The sequence below is a fragment of the Leucopleurus acutus genome (assembly GCF_964270905.1).
Source record: "Leucopleurus acutus genome assembly, chromosome: 1".
Classification (NCBI taxonomy): Eukaryota; Metazoa; Chordata; class Mammalia; order Artiodactyla; family Delphinidae; genus Leucopleurus; species Leucopleurus acutus.
Genome location: NC_139142.1, coordinates 783745 through 801350, shown reverse-complemented (window position 1 = coordinate 801350; position 17606 = coordinate 783745). Strand labels below are relative to the sequence as shown.

The 17606-nt window shown below is 57.0% G+C and overlaps 1 protein-coding gene across 1 annotated transcript; it reads right to left on the bottom strand.

The window, feature by feature from the left end:
• Positions 1-208: 208 nt before the first annotated feature.
• TMEM179 (transmembrane protein 179) lies at positions 209-11455 on the bottom strand (the record flags this gene model as incomplete). Its single annotated transcript, XM_082855912.1, has 4 exons — positions 209-388; positions 1791-1869; positions 3577-3714; positions 11151-11455. 4 exons carry the CDS (start codon positions 11453-11455, stop codon positions 209-211), a joined length of 702 nt encoding a protein of 233 aa, XP_082712038.1.
• Positions 11456-17606: the final 6151 nt, after the last annotated feature.

The window sequence follows — 17606 nt, the reverse complement described above, 5'->3', positions numbered from 1 at the left end:
CAGCTCCGTCCCACACTCGCCTCTATCTCGCAGGTGGTGGGATTCTTGTCCACACGCGGCTCAGGCTGGGAACGGGGCGCCTGGTGAGGGGGTCGCTCAGTACACGCAGTGCCGAGGGGAGGCATGCAAGTCGCGGGGGCCCGGGCAGAGCCCCGGCCGCGGCCCCAGGGCAGGCCATGTGCCCGGGACGGGGCGTCCGGGGCCAGGCCTAGATGACGGCGCTCTTCTCGCCCTGGAAGGAGGCGTGGGGGGCCGGCCTGGCCAGCAGCAGCTCCTTCTCGTGGACCAGCTTGTCCAGCAGGTCCTCCTGGCGGTAGTTGTGGTAGACTTTCAGGAAGGCCAGGATGGTGATGGCCAGCCAGGCCAGCCACGAGGCCCAGAGGCCGAACTGTGGGGGGCAGAGGGCGGGGTGAGGGGGCCAGCCAGACCCAGTGGCCACCACCCGCCCCCCGGGAAAAGGACGGACCCGCTGGGGAAGGAACGAGGTGCTGCGGGGACAGGACAGGACGGGGACGTCAGCCCCGGCATCTGGCGGCCCTTCCGGCCCCCAAGCTGTGCAAACGCTTTGGGAACTGCCCACGCTTGCACCCCGACAGGGCCCGCGAGGAGCTGGGGCCGCGCAGCTCCAAGGGAGCTCGTTTCATCCGTAATGGAGCCTCTTCCAGTCGCCGGAAGAAATTGACCTTTATCTGCTGTTTCCAAACAGTTGAAGGGGAAACAGTTTAATCAGAACCAGCCTCGAGCTGCAATTAAACTGGCTCAGTTGAGGGTGTCTGTCAGCAGACTTAGCCTGTACCTTCCTGAGCTGATCGGCATAAATTCCATAAATTCAGGCTGGGGCATTTCCCACTAAACTTGTGTGAAGGTGTCTCTGGCAGGCTCAGCTCATCTCAGCTGGACCCACACGACGTCCAGCACCCTCCACAGGGCTCCTCACCATAGAAAGAGGCCTCAGACCAGCCACTGGCCAACGTGGGCCCAGAGGTGGACTGCAGGCTGGTGAGCCCTGCCCCGTGCTGAAAGGACCCACCCCCTGCCCGGGGGCCCCGTCATCCCTGCCATCAGGGTCATCGTCAGGGTCAGAAGCAGATTTTGAGGGACAGGCCCTCTCTGACCACATGTCCCGACATGCCTGTGTTCCAGCAGACAGGGTCCCCAGAGTTGCCCCGTGGTCTCCTGGAGGGTAGGGGACGAAGCTGGTACAAGGGCTGGAGGAGAAGGGTCTCCCTGACAGTGGCTGGGGGCTCCTCCAAATGCAGGGGCGGACCCCCTCCCGGGACACCCTTCCTCAGACACTGCCTCGGCATCCCTCCCTGGGGACCCACTGTGAGCCCTCAAGCGTCTATCTGAGGGCCCACTTGGTGCCAGGACCAGAATCCAGACTCCCGGGCCCGGCACTGCAGACCCAGGATGATGCCCGGCTCCCTTCCCAGCGCCACCCGGCACAGGGCCACCCCCTCACTCCCCAGGCCTCCCCGCTTCTGCAGTTAGCTCAGAAGCTAGCTGTTCCCTCCTCCTAGGACGCCCCACAGCCCACCCCTCCCCACCCCCTGCAAACATCCTCTCAGTGTCCAAGGTCCTGCCATCCGCCGGGAAGCCTTCCCGACTGCTCCCCCAGCCCAGTGCTCACCCAGCTCTATCTCCTCTGCCTGGCACCGTCCTTAGCTACGAGTGTGTTTCCTGCCCGGCTGGGATGGGGGGATGGGCTGTGCACTCGGTGAACGTTCAGCAGTGAATGGCCCCCTGCCCGACGATGCAGGCCTCCCTCCTGCCCGGGCAGCTCCACCCACCTGGGCCATCGCGAACTGATCATAGAAGGCGGAGTTGTCCACATTCAGTTCCAAATCGATGTCCTGGAGCTCTTCGCAGCTAAAAATGGCAAGACGCAGGGTGGATGGGGACTGCTGGGGGACCAAGCATGGGGGGGAGCAGAGCATCACCCCCGAACGGCGAGGGGCTGCCCCCAAGGTGGGGTGGGGCCCCACCTGTGGGGCAGGGAACCCGCAGACCCGGCCCCCATCTGGCGCTGGACAGTGGGGGCCACCAGCGCTGCCCGTCACTCTCCCGGAGACTCCAGCCTTGGCCCCCGCAGCTCCACAGCGCTGCAGAGCCAGGGGCCTCAGAAGCAGGGGCGCAGGGCTGCTGCTTCTAGCCCCTTGGTCCCCGGACTGAGCTACACAGTAGCCCAGCTGAAGCGCCGTGGGCGTCCATGGGGGCAGCCCCGCCCACCTGACCCGCTCACTCTTCACCTCCTGGGGCTGGCGGCACGGGCCAGTGCAACAGCGGGGAACAGCAGGGTAAACTACAGCGTGCTGGTGACCTGCACAAGCTCCTTGTCTGTAGACAGGCTGGGCCAGGCCAGCCTCAGAAGCCTGGAGTGAATGAGGCCTGGGCTCAGGGGCCCGTAGCATCCCGAGATGTCAGGACACGTTACCAGGAGCGTGAGGCCTGGAAGAGGGAGGCCCAGAGGTCCAGGCAGGCCCTGGAAAGGCCTGGAGGATGGGGTTTAAGGGCTGGAAATGGAGTTTGTGAGGGTAAAGAGACTTTCTAGAGAAGCCCAAGGCCATACCCAGGGGCCTGCCCATGCTCCGATGGCTCTGGGGGGGCGGGGGGGGCGGGGTGAGAAAGCAGGTGGCCGGGGGCCCATCAGGCAGGGCACAGCTCAGCATGGGCAAGACCCCAGCCCACAGGGGGCTGCCCTGGTGTGGACCGCAAAAGAGCCACCCACCCAGGGTGCTTGAACTTTCCTCTGTTGTGTGCCCCAAGCTGCTACAGAGGCGCCCCGGGGACCCCCAAGGTAAAGGTGCAGGATAAGCAGGTAGATGCGCCCTGCCCCCGCCCACTTCGGATCTTCTGTCCATTCTATACTCTAAGGTTCCAGATCTGATTTTTCTTAAAGAATCTGGAGTCTCTGGAAGAGGTAACCCAGGGTCCCTGCCTTTCCAGGGGAATGGCCTGGGGCACTGGATGATGCCCCTTAGGGCTGGGCAGGGGGCAGCCCTTTGCTGCGGGTCAGGCAGTCACCATGCTCCACCTTGGGCCGCCCCCAAGCCAGAGATGGCCCCCGGCTCAGGGCCCAGAGCATCCGTCCCAGCCCCGAAGGCCTGTGTCCCCGACGCCCTCCGACCAGAAACTTCCACTCCCGTCCCTCACCGTCCCCACCCCCTCCATCCTTACATTCCACACCCGCCTCATTACCACACCTGGGCCCAGGCCTCTGCCCCCAACGGCAGCACAGGGCCAGCTCTCCAGGGCCTTCCGGGACCTGGAGCCCACCCTAGGGGGTCCCGTCACCCAACCGCGTGTCAGCAATGACGGGGAAGCCAGAACCTCTGACCTCCTAGGCCTCCATCCCCCACCACACCCCGATCCACCCCCAGGGTCTGTGGGGCCCCTGCTATTGTGTGAAGCTGCTGTGGGCTCCCTGAACTGGGGAGGGGGTATGGGCCCCAGGGCAGGGGTGGCCAGGTGTGCACAGGGCGGGGATCAGGCGGGATGAGCAAAGCTGCGGGCTCAGGGTGGGGTTCGTGCAGGAAGCCATCATCCTAGGACAGGCGGGCGGGGCCCAGGGCGCACCTGTGGGGCACGGTGCCCTTCTCAGTGACAGTGTCACACCACATGCTGAAGCCCACGCTCACGATGGTGCTGGCGATGAAGACCAGGCAGACCACGAAGGCGCTGACCAGCAGGTTCAGGAAGGCGTGGAGGAAGGAGCTGCAGCGAGGGTGGGAGGGGCGGTCACCGCGCCACCCCCGTCTCCACAGCACCCCTGCGGGCCAGGCGGCAGCAGGAAGGCAGCCCCCGACCCGCGGGTTCCCACCTGGGGTTGGGCCCCCGATGACGGGGTAGGGCCAAGCGGGGCCACCAGAGGTCGCTTCCCCTCCGGCAGCGTTCCTCACCCCACAGGCCCACGCGCCGGCCAGAGCTGCCCAGCCCGTCCTCCCAAAGCCCGGGACTGGGGACCGTCTTATAGCAGAGTCACGGCCACCATTCAAACCCAAGGCCGCCTGGTTCCGAAGCATCAGAACCAGCACCCATGCTGAAAAGGTCAAGGTGGATCACCCTCGCGGGTACCCACCAAGGCCATTTGCCCGCACAGTCATCAGTGCGGCTGGCCTGCACCTGCCTGGGGGTCTGTGACCCTGCTCTGATTTCTCCACTGAAACCTGAAAGGCCAAGGGGTGACCAGAGCGGGCACCTGGGGGACCCAGGAGGCAGGGCCGAGAGGGCAGAGCTCGCTCAGGGCCAGGCTGCAACGCCCCGTGGGTCAGGGCCTCTCCAGGGTCCACGGGAGCGCGGCCCCCACCGGGTGCTTTCAGAGGGCGCCGACGTTGCCCTTCGATGGCACGGCGGGTGGGGGGAGGGACGTGGTGGGAGCACCCGCCCACCAGACTCTCCTGCCGGCCCATAAGCATCCACCGTCCCAGCATCTCCAAAACACCCCCTGGAGATCCAGAGTCCTGCAGGAGAGCAGTCGGCAGAGCTGATGCCGCAGGGGGCAGGGGGCGCAGGGCTGCCCCACGGCAGGGGCGGGGTGGGCAGAGGGAACGCCCCCACGTGGGACAGCATCTAACCTGCTGCAGGTGTGATGTGGACATCAGTGCTTGCCGTACATTGAATCTGAGGGAAATGACCGACCAAACCTGGCTCCACGGGGAACATTCACTAAACGAGGTGGCAGCTGGGGTTTCAGCCAAGAAAACATCAAGGTTGTCGTCACCGGACGCAGTGACTCGGCCGAGGCCGAGCGGCGATGGACGCGCCGCTCCTGCGTCTGTTGTTTCTTCCATTTATCCACCCGCCCGACGCTCTCTGGGCCTCCACCCACCCTGTGCTGGGCCCCGAGGACAGCGCAGCATGGATGCCGCAGTCCCGGCCCAGGAGCTGCCTCAGAAAAACGGGCAGATGGTAAACCGAGGTCACCAGTGCCCGACTCACAGCACGAATGACCGGGCTGCTTCGTCACAGCCGGGACCGTCCGCATCCCCAGGGAAAGATCCCTCAGGGCTGCTATCGACAGGCCCAATCCAGGGCCGCCCTGCCGAGTACCAAGGGGTCGGTACTCGACACCCCGACAAGAGCGTCAGAGGAGGGGCGAGCACGTTCCTAAGACCCCAACAGTCACCCCTGAAAGGGCAGGGACAGCGGGTCTGGCCCCATGTTTGCACTCGCACTCCCGCATACACGTGGGGCCTCCACACCCAGGATCCAGGCCGACGGGACGAAGGTGAGAGCCGTGCGCAGGGAGCTCCACGCCTGCCACGGCCCCCCGTCCGCGATTCTCCAAAGGCTGGTCCAGGCGGCGCAAGCGCGCCTGCGCTCACCGGGCGTCCGCGGTCCTTGCCCAGCTCAGCGTCACGGTTGTGTGTTTACTGTGCTTGAGCTTCAAGCCGCCCACGCCCTGCTGTGTCTCACCCCGTGAGCGCGGCACCATAATCCCTGCCCGAACTGGACCATCGTGTGCAGCTGCTCTTCAGATCCCGTCCCGTCCATCCTCCGCCTGGGGGGCCCAACGGAGGGCGCCGCCCTCTCCCTGGCTCCTGGTTGCATCCAGCCAGTGGGGGCCCGGGGGACGTGACAGTGGGGGTGGGGGGTGTTCATCACCAGGTCCCTCCTGGGGGCAGCCTCAGGCTGGCGGCGTCCCTCCACCAAAGGTTGTCCCTCTGGGCGGCCTCATCCACGGAACCCTGCCCAGCCCCTCGGGTGGTGACAGAGCCCCACACCTGGCCCACACCTTAGTCCTCAGGTTTTCCTCACTTGGGCGGTCATCAATCCCACCTGGGACCCTGATGGACACAATTCTGAAAGGCAAAATCCATCTGGCCCTGAGAGCTCGAATTAGGGGCCAGGGGCCTATAGTTATGAAGAGAGGTACGTTATGGCCCATCCCCCTCCGAAGCTGTCACCGAGCGGAGGCGGTGTCAAGCCCGCCTGCCCTTTGCCAGCTGTGTGACCTTCACTCCGCAAGGTGCTCTGGGGGCCTCAATTTCTGCTCTGTAACATCGGGTTACAGTGGGAACTGAGGGAGCTTATGTGGGTGAAGGGCACGTAGCTGCGGGGCGACTCAGGAGCTCTCATCCCCCCAGGACAGACCTCAGCCCATCATCCAGGCCGGGTCGGGCTCACCGCCCTCTGACCCCCAAGCCAGGGGCACAGCTGGAGCCCTCGGGCTGGGGCCTGAGTTGCCACAGGAGATGGGGTGCGGGACGCAGGGATGGAGAAGCTGCTGAGTCACCCTTGGGAGCCAGATTTGGAGACGGGCTCACGGCCAGCTGTGCCCCCCGGGGGGCAGTGTGGGGCTGGGTGGGGCTGGGGGGTTGGGGAAGGCCCAGCCCACTGGAGCCCCCCTTCCCAGGAGCTGGTGCTCCGAGGAAAGCAGAAGTTACGCAGAGCCTACGCCCCTGGCGTCTCCATCTTGGATGGACACTCGGCTCCAGCCAAGGAGAACATGGCGGTCCCAGGGAGGCCAGGGACGAGCTTCCACAGTCAGAGCAGAGGAGCAGGCCGCTCTGGGCACAGGAGTCCAGCCCCCTGGGACGGCCGGTTCCCTAGGTGCCCTCCGCCCGCTGACAGCCCTCTGCCGTCCCCCCAGGAAGCCTGTCCGCAGCGGGGCTTGTGGGAGGAGGGACGGCCAGGGTGCAGAGGGCAGGCCAGCGGGTGACCAGCCGGCGTCAAACCCTGCTCCTTCTCGCTGGGGGGCCCCAAGCCCACCCTGCACCGAGTTCTAAAGGCCCAGGAGGGCCCCCCACCCCGCGTGCACAGCAGTGCCCTCGTGGGACCCCTGGCACAGCGGGCCTGAGACACAGCCGACCCGTCGAGAGCTGCCCCTTCCCACCTCTCAGGGCGATTTACAGCACAGTCTCTGAGAGCCAGAAACCACCGACACTCCGGCCGCATCCCTATTAAATGGGCACAGTTTTGGGGTCTCCATCCCACGAGACAGGGAAGGGCCCGTGCTGGGGTCCTGCCAGCCAGCCGCCTCCTCTTACCCTTCCCGTCGGCTTCTGGTCATTTCCTTGGCATGTGCTCTGGCTTTACAGATTTCTGAAGAATCGGGTGTGTGAGCGCCTCCCTTGGCCCCGGCCCCCCAGCGTTCACAACACGACTCCCACCCCCTCCTCCCAACGACAGGCCGGGGCAGCAGTCAGGAACGGGAGCGCAGCACTCACAGGGTTAACTTCATCTTCCTCCCGCTGCCTGTCAGGGTGCCCCGCCTGGACGCGCCATCTCCATGGCGACTGCTATCCTGGGAAGCCCTGGGAGCGACCTGCAGGCTGAGGGACACGTGTGGGCAGGCAGATGGGCCGTTTGAACCCAACGCTCCCCAGCCGTCAATCACAAACCACTGCAACGTGGACCGGCAAAGCTGCCCGGCCCCCAGGCCCGACTCACCCTCAGCTCAGCCAGGGGCCCGAAAGAGCAATGGCCCCGGAAGCCACAGGTGCCACTGACCCACTCACTCCTTCCCCCAGCCAGCAACCGGGAGGACACCCCCTGTACAAAAAGCTGCCCCAACCCCTTACCCTTCACACCCCTGGGCACAAGCCATCAGGGGTCCCCAATTTGCACAGAGACACACTGCACGAGGAGGGAGCTGGCATCACGGACACTGCGTCTGACCACGAGCTCAAGACCCAGCCATGAGCCCCTCACACAGATCAGAGTGTAGGGTTCCACCCTGGGTCTCGGTCTGAGGTTGGACCCTTAGGAGAATTAGGGTGCACACTAAACCCTAAACAGGGAGGGCCCCCTAAAACCCAAGTCCAGGGCTTCCCTGGTGGCGCAGTGGTTGAGAGTCCGCCTGCCGATGCAGGGGACGCGGGTTCGTGCCCCGGTCTGGGAGGATCCCACATGCCGCGGAGCGGCTGGGCCCGTGAGCCATGGCCGCTGAGCCTGCGCGTCCGGAGCCTGTGCTCCGCAGCGGGAGAGGCCACAACAGTGAGAGGCCCGCGTACCGCAAAAAAACAAACAAACAAAAGAACCCAAGTCTAAGGAGGGCAGTGGTGTCCTTCATGGGCCGGATGTCCGGTGGCCATCAACACCCCTGAGAGCCATCGCCCATCACACTGCTCTCTCTACCTGCCCTTCCCGGCCTCCTGGCCCTCCCGAGTCCCTTTACCCACCCAGCACCTGTTCGCCTGGTCTATGCAGCTTGACCAACAACCGTGCCGGAATTGGCTGCCCTCAGCTGACCGTCCTGCCCGTGGCTGGACGAGGCAGACCCAGCCTTCCCACAGGTACAGACCTGGCCGACACAGCGAGCCCAGAGGGCTGAACCCTTGGTCAGACTGTGAATCTGCAAAGACATCAGGGCCCGTGAGTGGCTGTGAAGCTGCAAACCTCAAGGGGCAGGAACCTCGCCGTCATTCACTCAACAATCACTAATCTGGTGAGTCCTGGGCGCCATGCCCCGTGCTCAGCCCTGAGCACACAGAGGTGAACAGGTGTGCGTGCGCCTTGGGTTCAGCCCGCCCAGGGTCCCCTCAGGTGCATAGCCATGGCCTGGACATCCCCAAGAGCTTTGACCTGCTCCTACAACCCGAACTAAGAAGAAAGGATGATACTTGTGACAGATGTCATCACAGCTGACCAACTGGCTTGCGTGGTAGACAGGGTGGCAACAGGCAGCGGGACAACCTGTGGCCTTGGGCCGGAATTCCTGAGGGCTGAGAAGGACATTCTGCAACAGGTGTCCCTGGAGAAGAGAAGCGTGGCCCAGCCTTGGCTGCCATGGTCGAGGCCGTTGGTGGCAGGACAGATGAGCCCCTAGGACTGATGCAAAGGGACAGAGGACCCTAAGTGCTCCTCCAGCCAGGGCACCTCCATGGGAGCACAGGTCCCCTCTGTCCTCAGGGGACGGGCACAGTGAAAGGGCACGGGAGGCATGTACACTCCCGAGACTCAGTTTTCCGTCTTTAAGATGGGGATGGGGATGGTTTCACAGAGCTGACGGACACCTTCTATGAGATGACAAAGGACAGAAGCTGTCCCTAGGCTCCTAGGTTTGCTGCCCAACTTGTGTGAAACAGGCGGTCCTGCGTGACCAGGATTCCTTCCTTGCAGGCTCGGGGCTCTTAGCTCCCAGCCTCTGGTGGTGCCTCTGAAACCTCCCACCACTCAGAGCCACGGGGGGCTGGGCCCCACCTAGACAGCTGCTTACACGTCCTCACCAGGTAGACCCTGAATGCCTTGAGGTCACCTGTCTTGTAGGGACAAGCTGGAACCATGGGCGTCAGCTGATGACCAAGCCGTGGCCCCCGCCTGGCCTGTGCCCACTGCCCTCAGCTTCCAGACTGAAGGGACCTCAACCTACCCGCCTGCTGACCGCCCGTCCTCTGCCTCAGACCCTGTCTCGTAATCAGAGATGCTTCCCCAGCCCCAACCTGCACTGGAGGCTCCGGCCGGGCACCACATGGCCTTGGCACCACAGGTGCAGATGTGTCTCAAAGCCTCCTCGGGACACCAGCCATCGTGCGGTGGAGGGAAGGAGAAGCAGGGCAGGCGCCCCCCCGGGACTGGCCCGGGCTCACCCTGGGAAGAGCTCCCACCCCACACACAGCACCCGGAGGACGCCCCGGGCTGACACATGGCTTCTGCAGACCCCGAATGCAGAACTTTCGTGCACTGGGTTGAATTGCGTCCCCTGACAACGTATGCCCACATCTGCACCCCCAGTACCTGTGAATGTGACCTTATTTGGAAATAGGGTCTTTGTGGGTGTCATTAAGCTAAAGATCTCAGGATGAGGTCATCCTGGATTTCGGGTGGGCCCCAAATCCAATGACTAGCATCCTTATGAGAAGAAGGAAAGAGAGAAGAGGCCATGTGGAGAGGGAGACAGAGACTGGAGTGACAAAGGCCTAAGCAAGGGACATCAGGGGTTGCAGCGGCCGCCAGGAGCTAGGAAGAGGCCGGAAAATGTTAACCCCCAGAGGGAACCTGACAACACCTTAATCTGGGGCTTCTGGCCGCCAGAACTGTAAGAGAATAAATTGTCGTAAGCCCCAGTTTGTGGTGCTCTGTTACAGCAGCCCCTGGAAACTCATACACATGGGTTGCTGGGATTTCACCCCCTCCCCCCAGCCTCAGCTGTCCCTTTCCTCCTCAACCTGCAGCCCCCCTTCCTCTCTCCGGCCCCTCTCTCCACGCCAAAGCCAAGCTGAGAGCTCTCAGGAGTCCCTGCCCACTCACAGCCTCAGAGCCCCGCTCCCCGGAAGAAGTGAAAAGCCACTAAAAACTACCAGCAGATGATGGATGGGGGTGAGGGTGGGGGCAGAGTCTGGGAGAAGGCGTGGACTTCCCACGTAGATGTGAGGGCAGGCAACAGGCAGGAGTGGCCTCCCGGGGCCTCTGCAGGAGACCTGGCCGCTCCAGGGCGCAGGGATCCACAGCCTGGGCGTGGGTGGGGCGGGCCACACAGGGTCCCACAGGGGTAGAGGCCCAGGCAGTGTTACTGGCTGAGAACCCCAGCCCAGGGACCCACATCCCACTCTCTCACAAAACAGAGCCAGGACAGGACAAGGTGAAGAGAAAAATGGAGCCCAGGGGGGTGGGGGGGAGGGGGGCGGAGGCTAGCGGGGCCCCACACACCGGCTGCTCCCTCTCCCCCATCCCCCGGCCAAGGTGTGTGCCATAGCGGTGGGCCTCGAGGGCTTCCCTCCGGCTTTCCTTCCCAGGGGGATGGGAACGGGGGAGGATGCCCTGTTAGCCGGGTCGCCCCCTGCCTGCTTGGTCCCTCCCCCTCCACCCGGAGCTGGGAGCAGGCCAAGCCGGGCTGGGAGCTGTCCGCGGTGCTGACGGGCGTGGGCCCCGCTGGGCCAGAGAGCGAGGCCCAAATCGGCTCCGAGATGACGATGCAACACTTGCACCCCGGGGTGTGGGTGGTGATGCGCGCTTGGAGAGGGAAGCACTGTCCTGGTGCGGAGAACGCCGTGGCCCCTCGGTTCTGCGTGTAGACAAAGGGCGGTCTCCGTGGAAGTGGTGAGGGCCGATGGTTGATATTTTCGGGCCTCTGAGACCATGGGGGACGCAGGGACTCACCCTCCTCCTTGTCAGGGAGAGCCTGGGACGCTGTGGGCACGGAAGGGGGGCCGTGCCAGGGGTAAGGGCTGCGTCTGTCGGTGCAGGGCAGCTGCGACGCCCCCACTTACCCCTCGTGTCCCTTGCAGAGGAAGAAGAGCGTGCGCCAGGCGTGCGCCGCGGCGAGCAACAGCGAGAGGAGGCTGGCCAGCAGGCTGAAGCGGCAGGCGGCCGGCGGGCCCCACTCCTGCACGGTGAAGCGCTCGCCCTCCTGCGCCGTCAGGTTGGCGCTCAGCCACATGCCCTCGGTGAAGAGCAGGCAGCGGCCGCGGAAGTCGTGGCCATTCTCGGACAGCGGCACCACCACCACGAAGCTGAACAGAAAGGCCAGGAAGTAGCAGACGCACTGCGCGAAGAGGAAATTGTTGAGCGCCATGGCGGGGCCAGGCGGGCCGAGGAAGCGGCCGGAGGAGGCCGCGGGGCTGGCTGGCGACGCGGGACGAGGGGCGCAGGCCGGGAGACGAGGCCGCGGGAGTCTCCCGGCGCCGCGCGCAAGCCAGGCCGGATCCGCGCGGGAGGCTGCGCAGTGGCGGCGCCGGCGGGGTCCTGCGCGCCCCGCCCGGGGCGCGTGCGCAGCGGCCGAGCGCGGGCCGCGCCTGCGGTCAGCACCACGGACAGCTACCGGCGGGCTCGCGGCGCGGAAAGGGGGAAAGGGGGACGATGCGTGGGTGTGGGCCACGCTGCAGAACGGGTGTACCGATGCAGAAGCGGAATGGAAACCAGGAGAGGGAATGGGAAGATTGCTATGTCGGCTTACCGAGACCCGACTCTGGTACCAGGAGCTATACCTGTGCGGGCCTCACATACGATGGTTCCCAGGTCCCCAGTTGCCCCACTGGCGTTAAGGAAAGGAGGCTAGGAGACAGCGATTCACAGGGACTGATTCAAGATGCCCATAATGAGGGGTGGGAGTGAGGTTTTCAGTCCGGACTGGAATGACTCTTTTTCGGGGGTCCTGGAGCGCACCAAGTGTACGGGAAATGGGCCGGAGAGGGGAGGATCTGGGGTCGAGGAAGTAGCACAGGGGTCGCCACGGAGAGATGGGTGCCGAGAGGACAGAGTGGCTCTGTTAGCTGTCTGTGCTTCTCCAGCACAGCACCCTCAGAAGGGACATCTCTCACTGCCTGGCACAAGCAAAGCCCTGAGTTGGTATTTGTAAGATAAATAATGGATGCCCCAGGCACCTCATTAAGACAGCCCTTCCCGAGATGGAATGTGCTGATGCATTAATTAGTGGAAGTAATGCCTTTTCTAGCTCCCTTTAAGACTAAGTCACATTTAGTCCAATTCCCAGAGTGAGGAAGCCTCCTTCCAAAAGACACTGCCAACTGGCTTAAAATTACATCGGCTTTTTTGTTGCAAGCGCTGAAAAAACCTTTTTGTTTTATTGCCAAAGTAATATATGCCCATTTTAAGAGTCAAGCCACATAGATGTTATGTATAAAATAAAAAGACAACGTCTCCTTCTTGCCCTCCCCACCCCCATCCGGCCACATGACTGGGGTGACCACTCTTCACAGTCTGACTTCTACTTTTCTAGACATTTTGCTAAGCACATAAACACCCACAATTTACACGAGTGCTTCATACTATACACACCATTCTGCAGGTTGATTCCTTCACTCGGCAGTATGTCATGGACCTTATTCCCTGCCCACACATAGAGATCTACTTCATTCTTCTTAATAACTGTGTAAGAGTCCATAATCATGAAGATTCCACAATCTGCGTAACTATCCCTCTTTGGGTAGCTGGTTAATGTCTTCCATTTTTGCTAGTTCAAATACTGTTGAGTGAGCTTCCTTGTACACACATGCTTGTGCACTTGTACAAGTACTTCCTAAAAGAGAAGTTCTTAGGAGAGGAACTGCTGGGTCATGGGGTGTGCACCTTTAAGAGTTGACAGAAATTTGTACCAACTTACCTTCTTATCCATGCTGCAGACACCCTCTCCAAAACTGAGAAAATCAGCTGTATTTAAATTCCATCAGTCTTCATTGAGGTGTAACCTTGGGTTTCCCTATCATCGTGAGGTTGAGCATCTTTTCCTATGCTGGTACTATGTGTAATTTGTCTTCTGTGCATTGCACATTCACTTTGCAGTCAATTTAAAGCACACATCGAAGACCAGCCATGGGTCTGGGACAGCAACCCTTCCCTTGGAGAATACACATGGGGTTTCTGCTACTGTTGAGTTCCCCGATTCAACCAAAGGGAGCCTGCTCAGGAAATTCAGTGCCCCCCCACCAACTTGGACAAGAGTTGAAATCCCATCCAATCATTATCCAGTGGACTAATTTGAACACATCTGGGGGTCTTACACTTTAAGGGTTAGACCAAAACAAAAGAGACCATGACAATTGAGAGGCAGGTGGCCCAAAGGGAGAATTACAGAATAAATTGGAAAGATTATTAAATATCTACCATTTTTAAGAGATCTTTATTGGACTATAATTGCTTCACAATACTGTGTTAGTTTCTGTTGTACACCAGAGTGAATCAGCCATAGGCATACACATGTCCCCATATCCCCTCCCTCTTGAGCCTCCCTCCCACCCTCCCTATCCCACCCCTCTAGGTCATCGCAGAGCACCGAGCCCATCTCCCTGTGCTATACGGCTGCTTCCCACTAGCCACCTATTTTACATTCGGTCGTGTATGTATGCTGATGCTACTCTCACTTCGCCCCAGCTTCGCCCTCCCACCCCATGTCCTCAAGTCCATTCTCTATGTCTACATCTTTAGTCCTGCCCTGCAACTAGGTTCATCAGTACCTTTTTTTTTTTTTTTTAGATTCCATATATATGCATTAGCATATGGTATTTGTTTTTCTCTTTCTGACTTACTTCACTCTGTATGACGGACTCTATGTCCATCCACCTCACTACAAATACCTCAATTTTGTTTCTTTTTATGGCTGAGTAATATTCCATTGTATATATGTGCCACATCTTCTTTATCCATTCATCTGTCAATGGACATTTAGGTTGGTTCCATGTCCTGGCTATTGTAAATAGTGCTGCAATGAACATTGTGGTGCATGTCTCTTTTTGAATTATGGTTTTCTCAGGGTATATGCCCAGTAGTGGGATTGCTGGGTCGTATGGTAGTTCTATTTTTAGTTTTTTAAGGAACATCCATACTGTTTTCCATAGTGGTTGTACCAATTTACATTCCCACCAACAGTGTTGGAGGGTTCCCTTTTCACTACACCCTTTCCAGCATTTATTGTTTCTAGCTTTTTTGATAATGACCATTCTGACTGGCGTGAGGTGATACCTCATTGTAGTTCTCTAATAATTAGTGATGTTGAGCATCTTTTCATGTGCCTCTTGGCCATCTGTATGTCTTTCTTGGTGAAATGTCTATTTAGGTCTTCCATCCATTTTTTAACTGGATTGTTTGCTTTTTGATATTGAGCTCCATGGGCTGTTTGTATATTTTGGAGATTAATGTTTCGTCTGTTGTCTCATTTGCAAATATTTTCTCCCATTCTTAGAGTTGCCTTTTTGTCTTGTTTATGGTTTCCTTTGCTGTGCAAAAATGTTTAAGTTTATTTAAGTCCCATTTGTTTATTTTTGTTTTTATTTCTGTTACTCTAGAAGGTAGGTCAAAAAAGATCTTGCTGTGGTTTATGTCAAAGAGTGTTTTTCCTATGTTTTCCACTAAAAGTTTTATACTGGCCGGTCTTACATTTAAATCTTTAATCCATTTGGAGTTTATTTTTCTGTATGGTGTTAGGCAGTGTTCTAATTTCATTCTTTTACATGTAGCTGTCCAGTTTTCCCAGCACCACTTATTGAAGAGGCTGTCTTTTCTCCATTGTATGTTCTTGCCTCCTTTGTTGTAAATTAGGTGCCCAAATGTGCATGGGTTTATCTCTGGGCTTTCTATCCTGTACCATTTACCTATATTTCTGTTTCTGTGCCAGTACCATACTGTCTTGATTACTGTAGCTTTGTGGTATAGTTTGAAGTTGGGGAGCCTGATTCCTCCAACTCTGTTTTTCTTTCTCAAGATTGCTTTGGCTATTTGGCATCTTCCATATTTCCATATGAATTGTAAGATTTTTTTGTTCTAATTCTGTGAAGAATGCCATTGGTAGTTTGATAGGGATTACATTAAATCTGTAGATTCCTTTGGGTAGTATAATCATTTTCACAATATTGATTCTTCTAATCCAAGATCATGGTATATCTCTCCATCTGTTTACGTCATCTTTGATTTCTTTCATCAGTGTCTTATAGTTTTCTGAGTACAGGTCTTTTGCCTCCTTAGGCAGCTTTATTCCTAGGTATTTTATTCTTTTTGTTGCGATGGTAAATGGGAGTATTTCCTTAATTTCTCTTTCTGATTTTTAATTGTTGGTGTATAGGAATGCCAGAGATTTCTGTGCATTAATTTTGTATCCTGCAACCTTACCAAATTCATTGATTAGCTCTAGTAGTTTTCTGGTGGCATCTTTAGGATTTTCTATGTATAGTATCATGTCATCTGCAAAGAGTGACAGTTTTACTTCTTCTTTTCCAATTTGTATTTCTTTTCTTCTCTGATTGCCATGGCTAGGACTTCCAAAACTATGTTGAATAATAGTGGTGATGGGCTTCCCTGGTGGCGCAGTGGTTGAGAGTCCGCCTGCCAATGCAGGGGACACGGGTTCGTGCCCCGGTCCGGGAAGATCCCACATGCTGTGGAGCAGCTAGGCCCATGAGCCACAGCTGCTGGGCCTGTGTGTCCGGAGCCTTGCTCCACAACGAGAGAGGCCACAACAGTGAGAGGCCCACGTACCACAAAAAAAAAAAAAAAACAGTGGTGAGAGTGGACATCCTTGTCTTGTTCCTGATCTTAGAGGAAATGCTTTCAGTTTTTCACCGTTGAGAATGATGTTTGCTGTGGGTTTGTCTTATATGGCTTTTATTATGTTGAGGTAGGTTCCCTCTATGCCCAGTTTCTGGAGAGTTTTTATCATAAATGGATGTTGAATTTTGTCAAAAGCTTTCTCTGCATCTATTGAGATGATCATATGGTTTTTATTCTTCAATTTGTGAATATGGTGCATCACATTGATTGATTTGCATATACTGAAGGATCCTTTCATCCCTGGGATAAATCCCACTCGATCGTGGTGTATGATCCTTTGAAGTGCTATTGGATTCTGTTTGCTAGTATTTTGTTCAAGATTTTTGCATCTACGTTCATCAGTGATATTGGTCTATAATTTTCTTTTTTTGTGATATCTTTTTCTGGTTTTGGTATCAGGGTGATGGTGGCTTCGTAGAATGAATTTGGGAGTGTTTCTCCCTCTGCAATTTTTTGGAAGAGCTTGAGAAAGATCAGTGTTAGCCCTTCTCTAAATGTTTGATAAAATTCACCTGTGAAGCCATCTGGTCCTGGACTTTTGTTTGTTGGAAGATTTTTAAATACGGTTTCAATTTCATCACTTGTGATAAGTCTGTTTATATTTTCTAATTCTTCCTGGTTCAGTCTTGGAAAATTGTAGCTTTCCAAGAATCTGTCCATTTCCTCATGGTGGTCCATTTTATTGGCATATAGTTGTTTGTAGTAGTCTCTTATAATCCTTTGTATTTCTGCAGTGTCAGTTGTGATTTCTTCTTTTTCATTTCTAATTTTATTGATTTGCATCCTCTCCCTGTTTTTCTTGATGAGTCTGGCTAAGGGTTTATCAGTTTTGTTTACCTTCTCAAAGAACCGGCTTTTTTTTTTTTTTTTTTTTTTCCCAGTACGTGGGCCTCTCACTCTTGTGGCCTCTCCCATTGCAGAGCACAGGCTCCAGATGCGCAGGCTCAGCGGCCATGGTTCATGGGCCCAGCCACTCCGCGGCATGTGGGATCTTCCCGGACCGGGGCACGAACCCGTGTCCCCTGCATTGGCAGGCGGACTCTCAACCACTGCGCCACCAGGGAAGCCCAAAACCAGCTTTTAGTCTTATCGATCTTTGCTATTGTTTTCTTCATTTCTATTTCATTTATTTCTGCTCTGATCTTTATGATTTCTTTCCTTCTACTGACTTTGGGTTTTCTTTGTTCTTCTTTCTCTAGTTGTTTTAAGTGTAGGGTTAGATTGTTTATTTGAGTTTTTTCTTGTTTCTTGAGGTGAGATTGAATTGCTATAAACTTCCCTCTTAGAACTGCTTTTGCTGTGTCCCATAAGTTTTGGGTCGTCGTGTTTTCAGTGTTATTTGTTTCTATGTATGTTTTTATTTCTTCTTTGATTTCTTCAATGATCTCTTGGTTATTTAGAAGTGCACTGTTTAGCCCCAATGTATTTGTGTTTTGTACATTTTTTTTTCTGTAATTGATTTCCAATCTCACAGCGTTGTGATCAGAAAAGATGCTTGATATGATTTCAATTTTCTGAGGCTTGATTTGTGACCCAGGATGTGGTCTATCCTGGAGAATGTTCCATGTGCACTTGAGAAGAAAGTGTATTCTGCCACTTTTGGGTGGAATGCTCTATAAATATCAATTAGATCTATCTGGTCTATTGTGTCACTTAAAGCTTGTGTT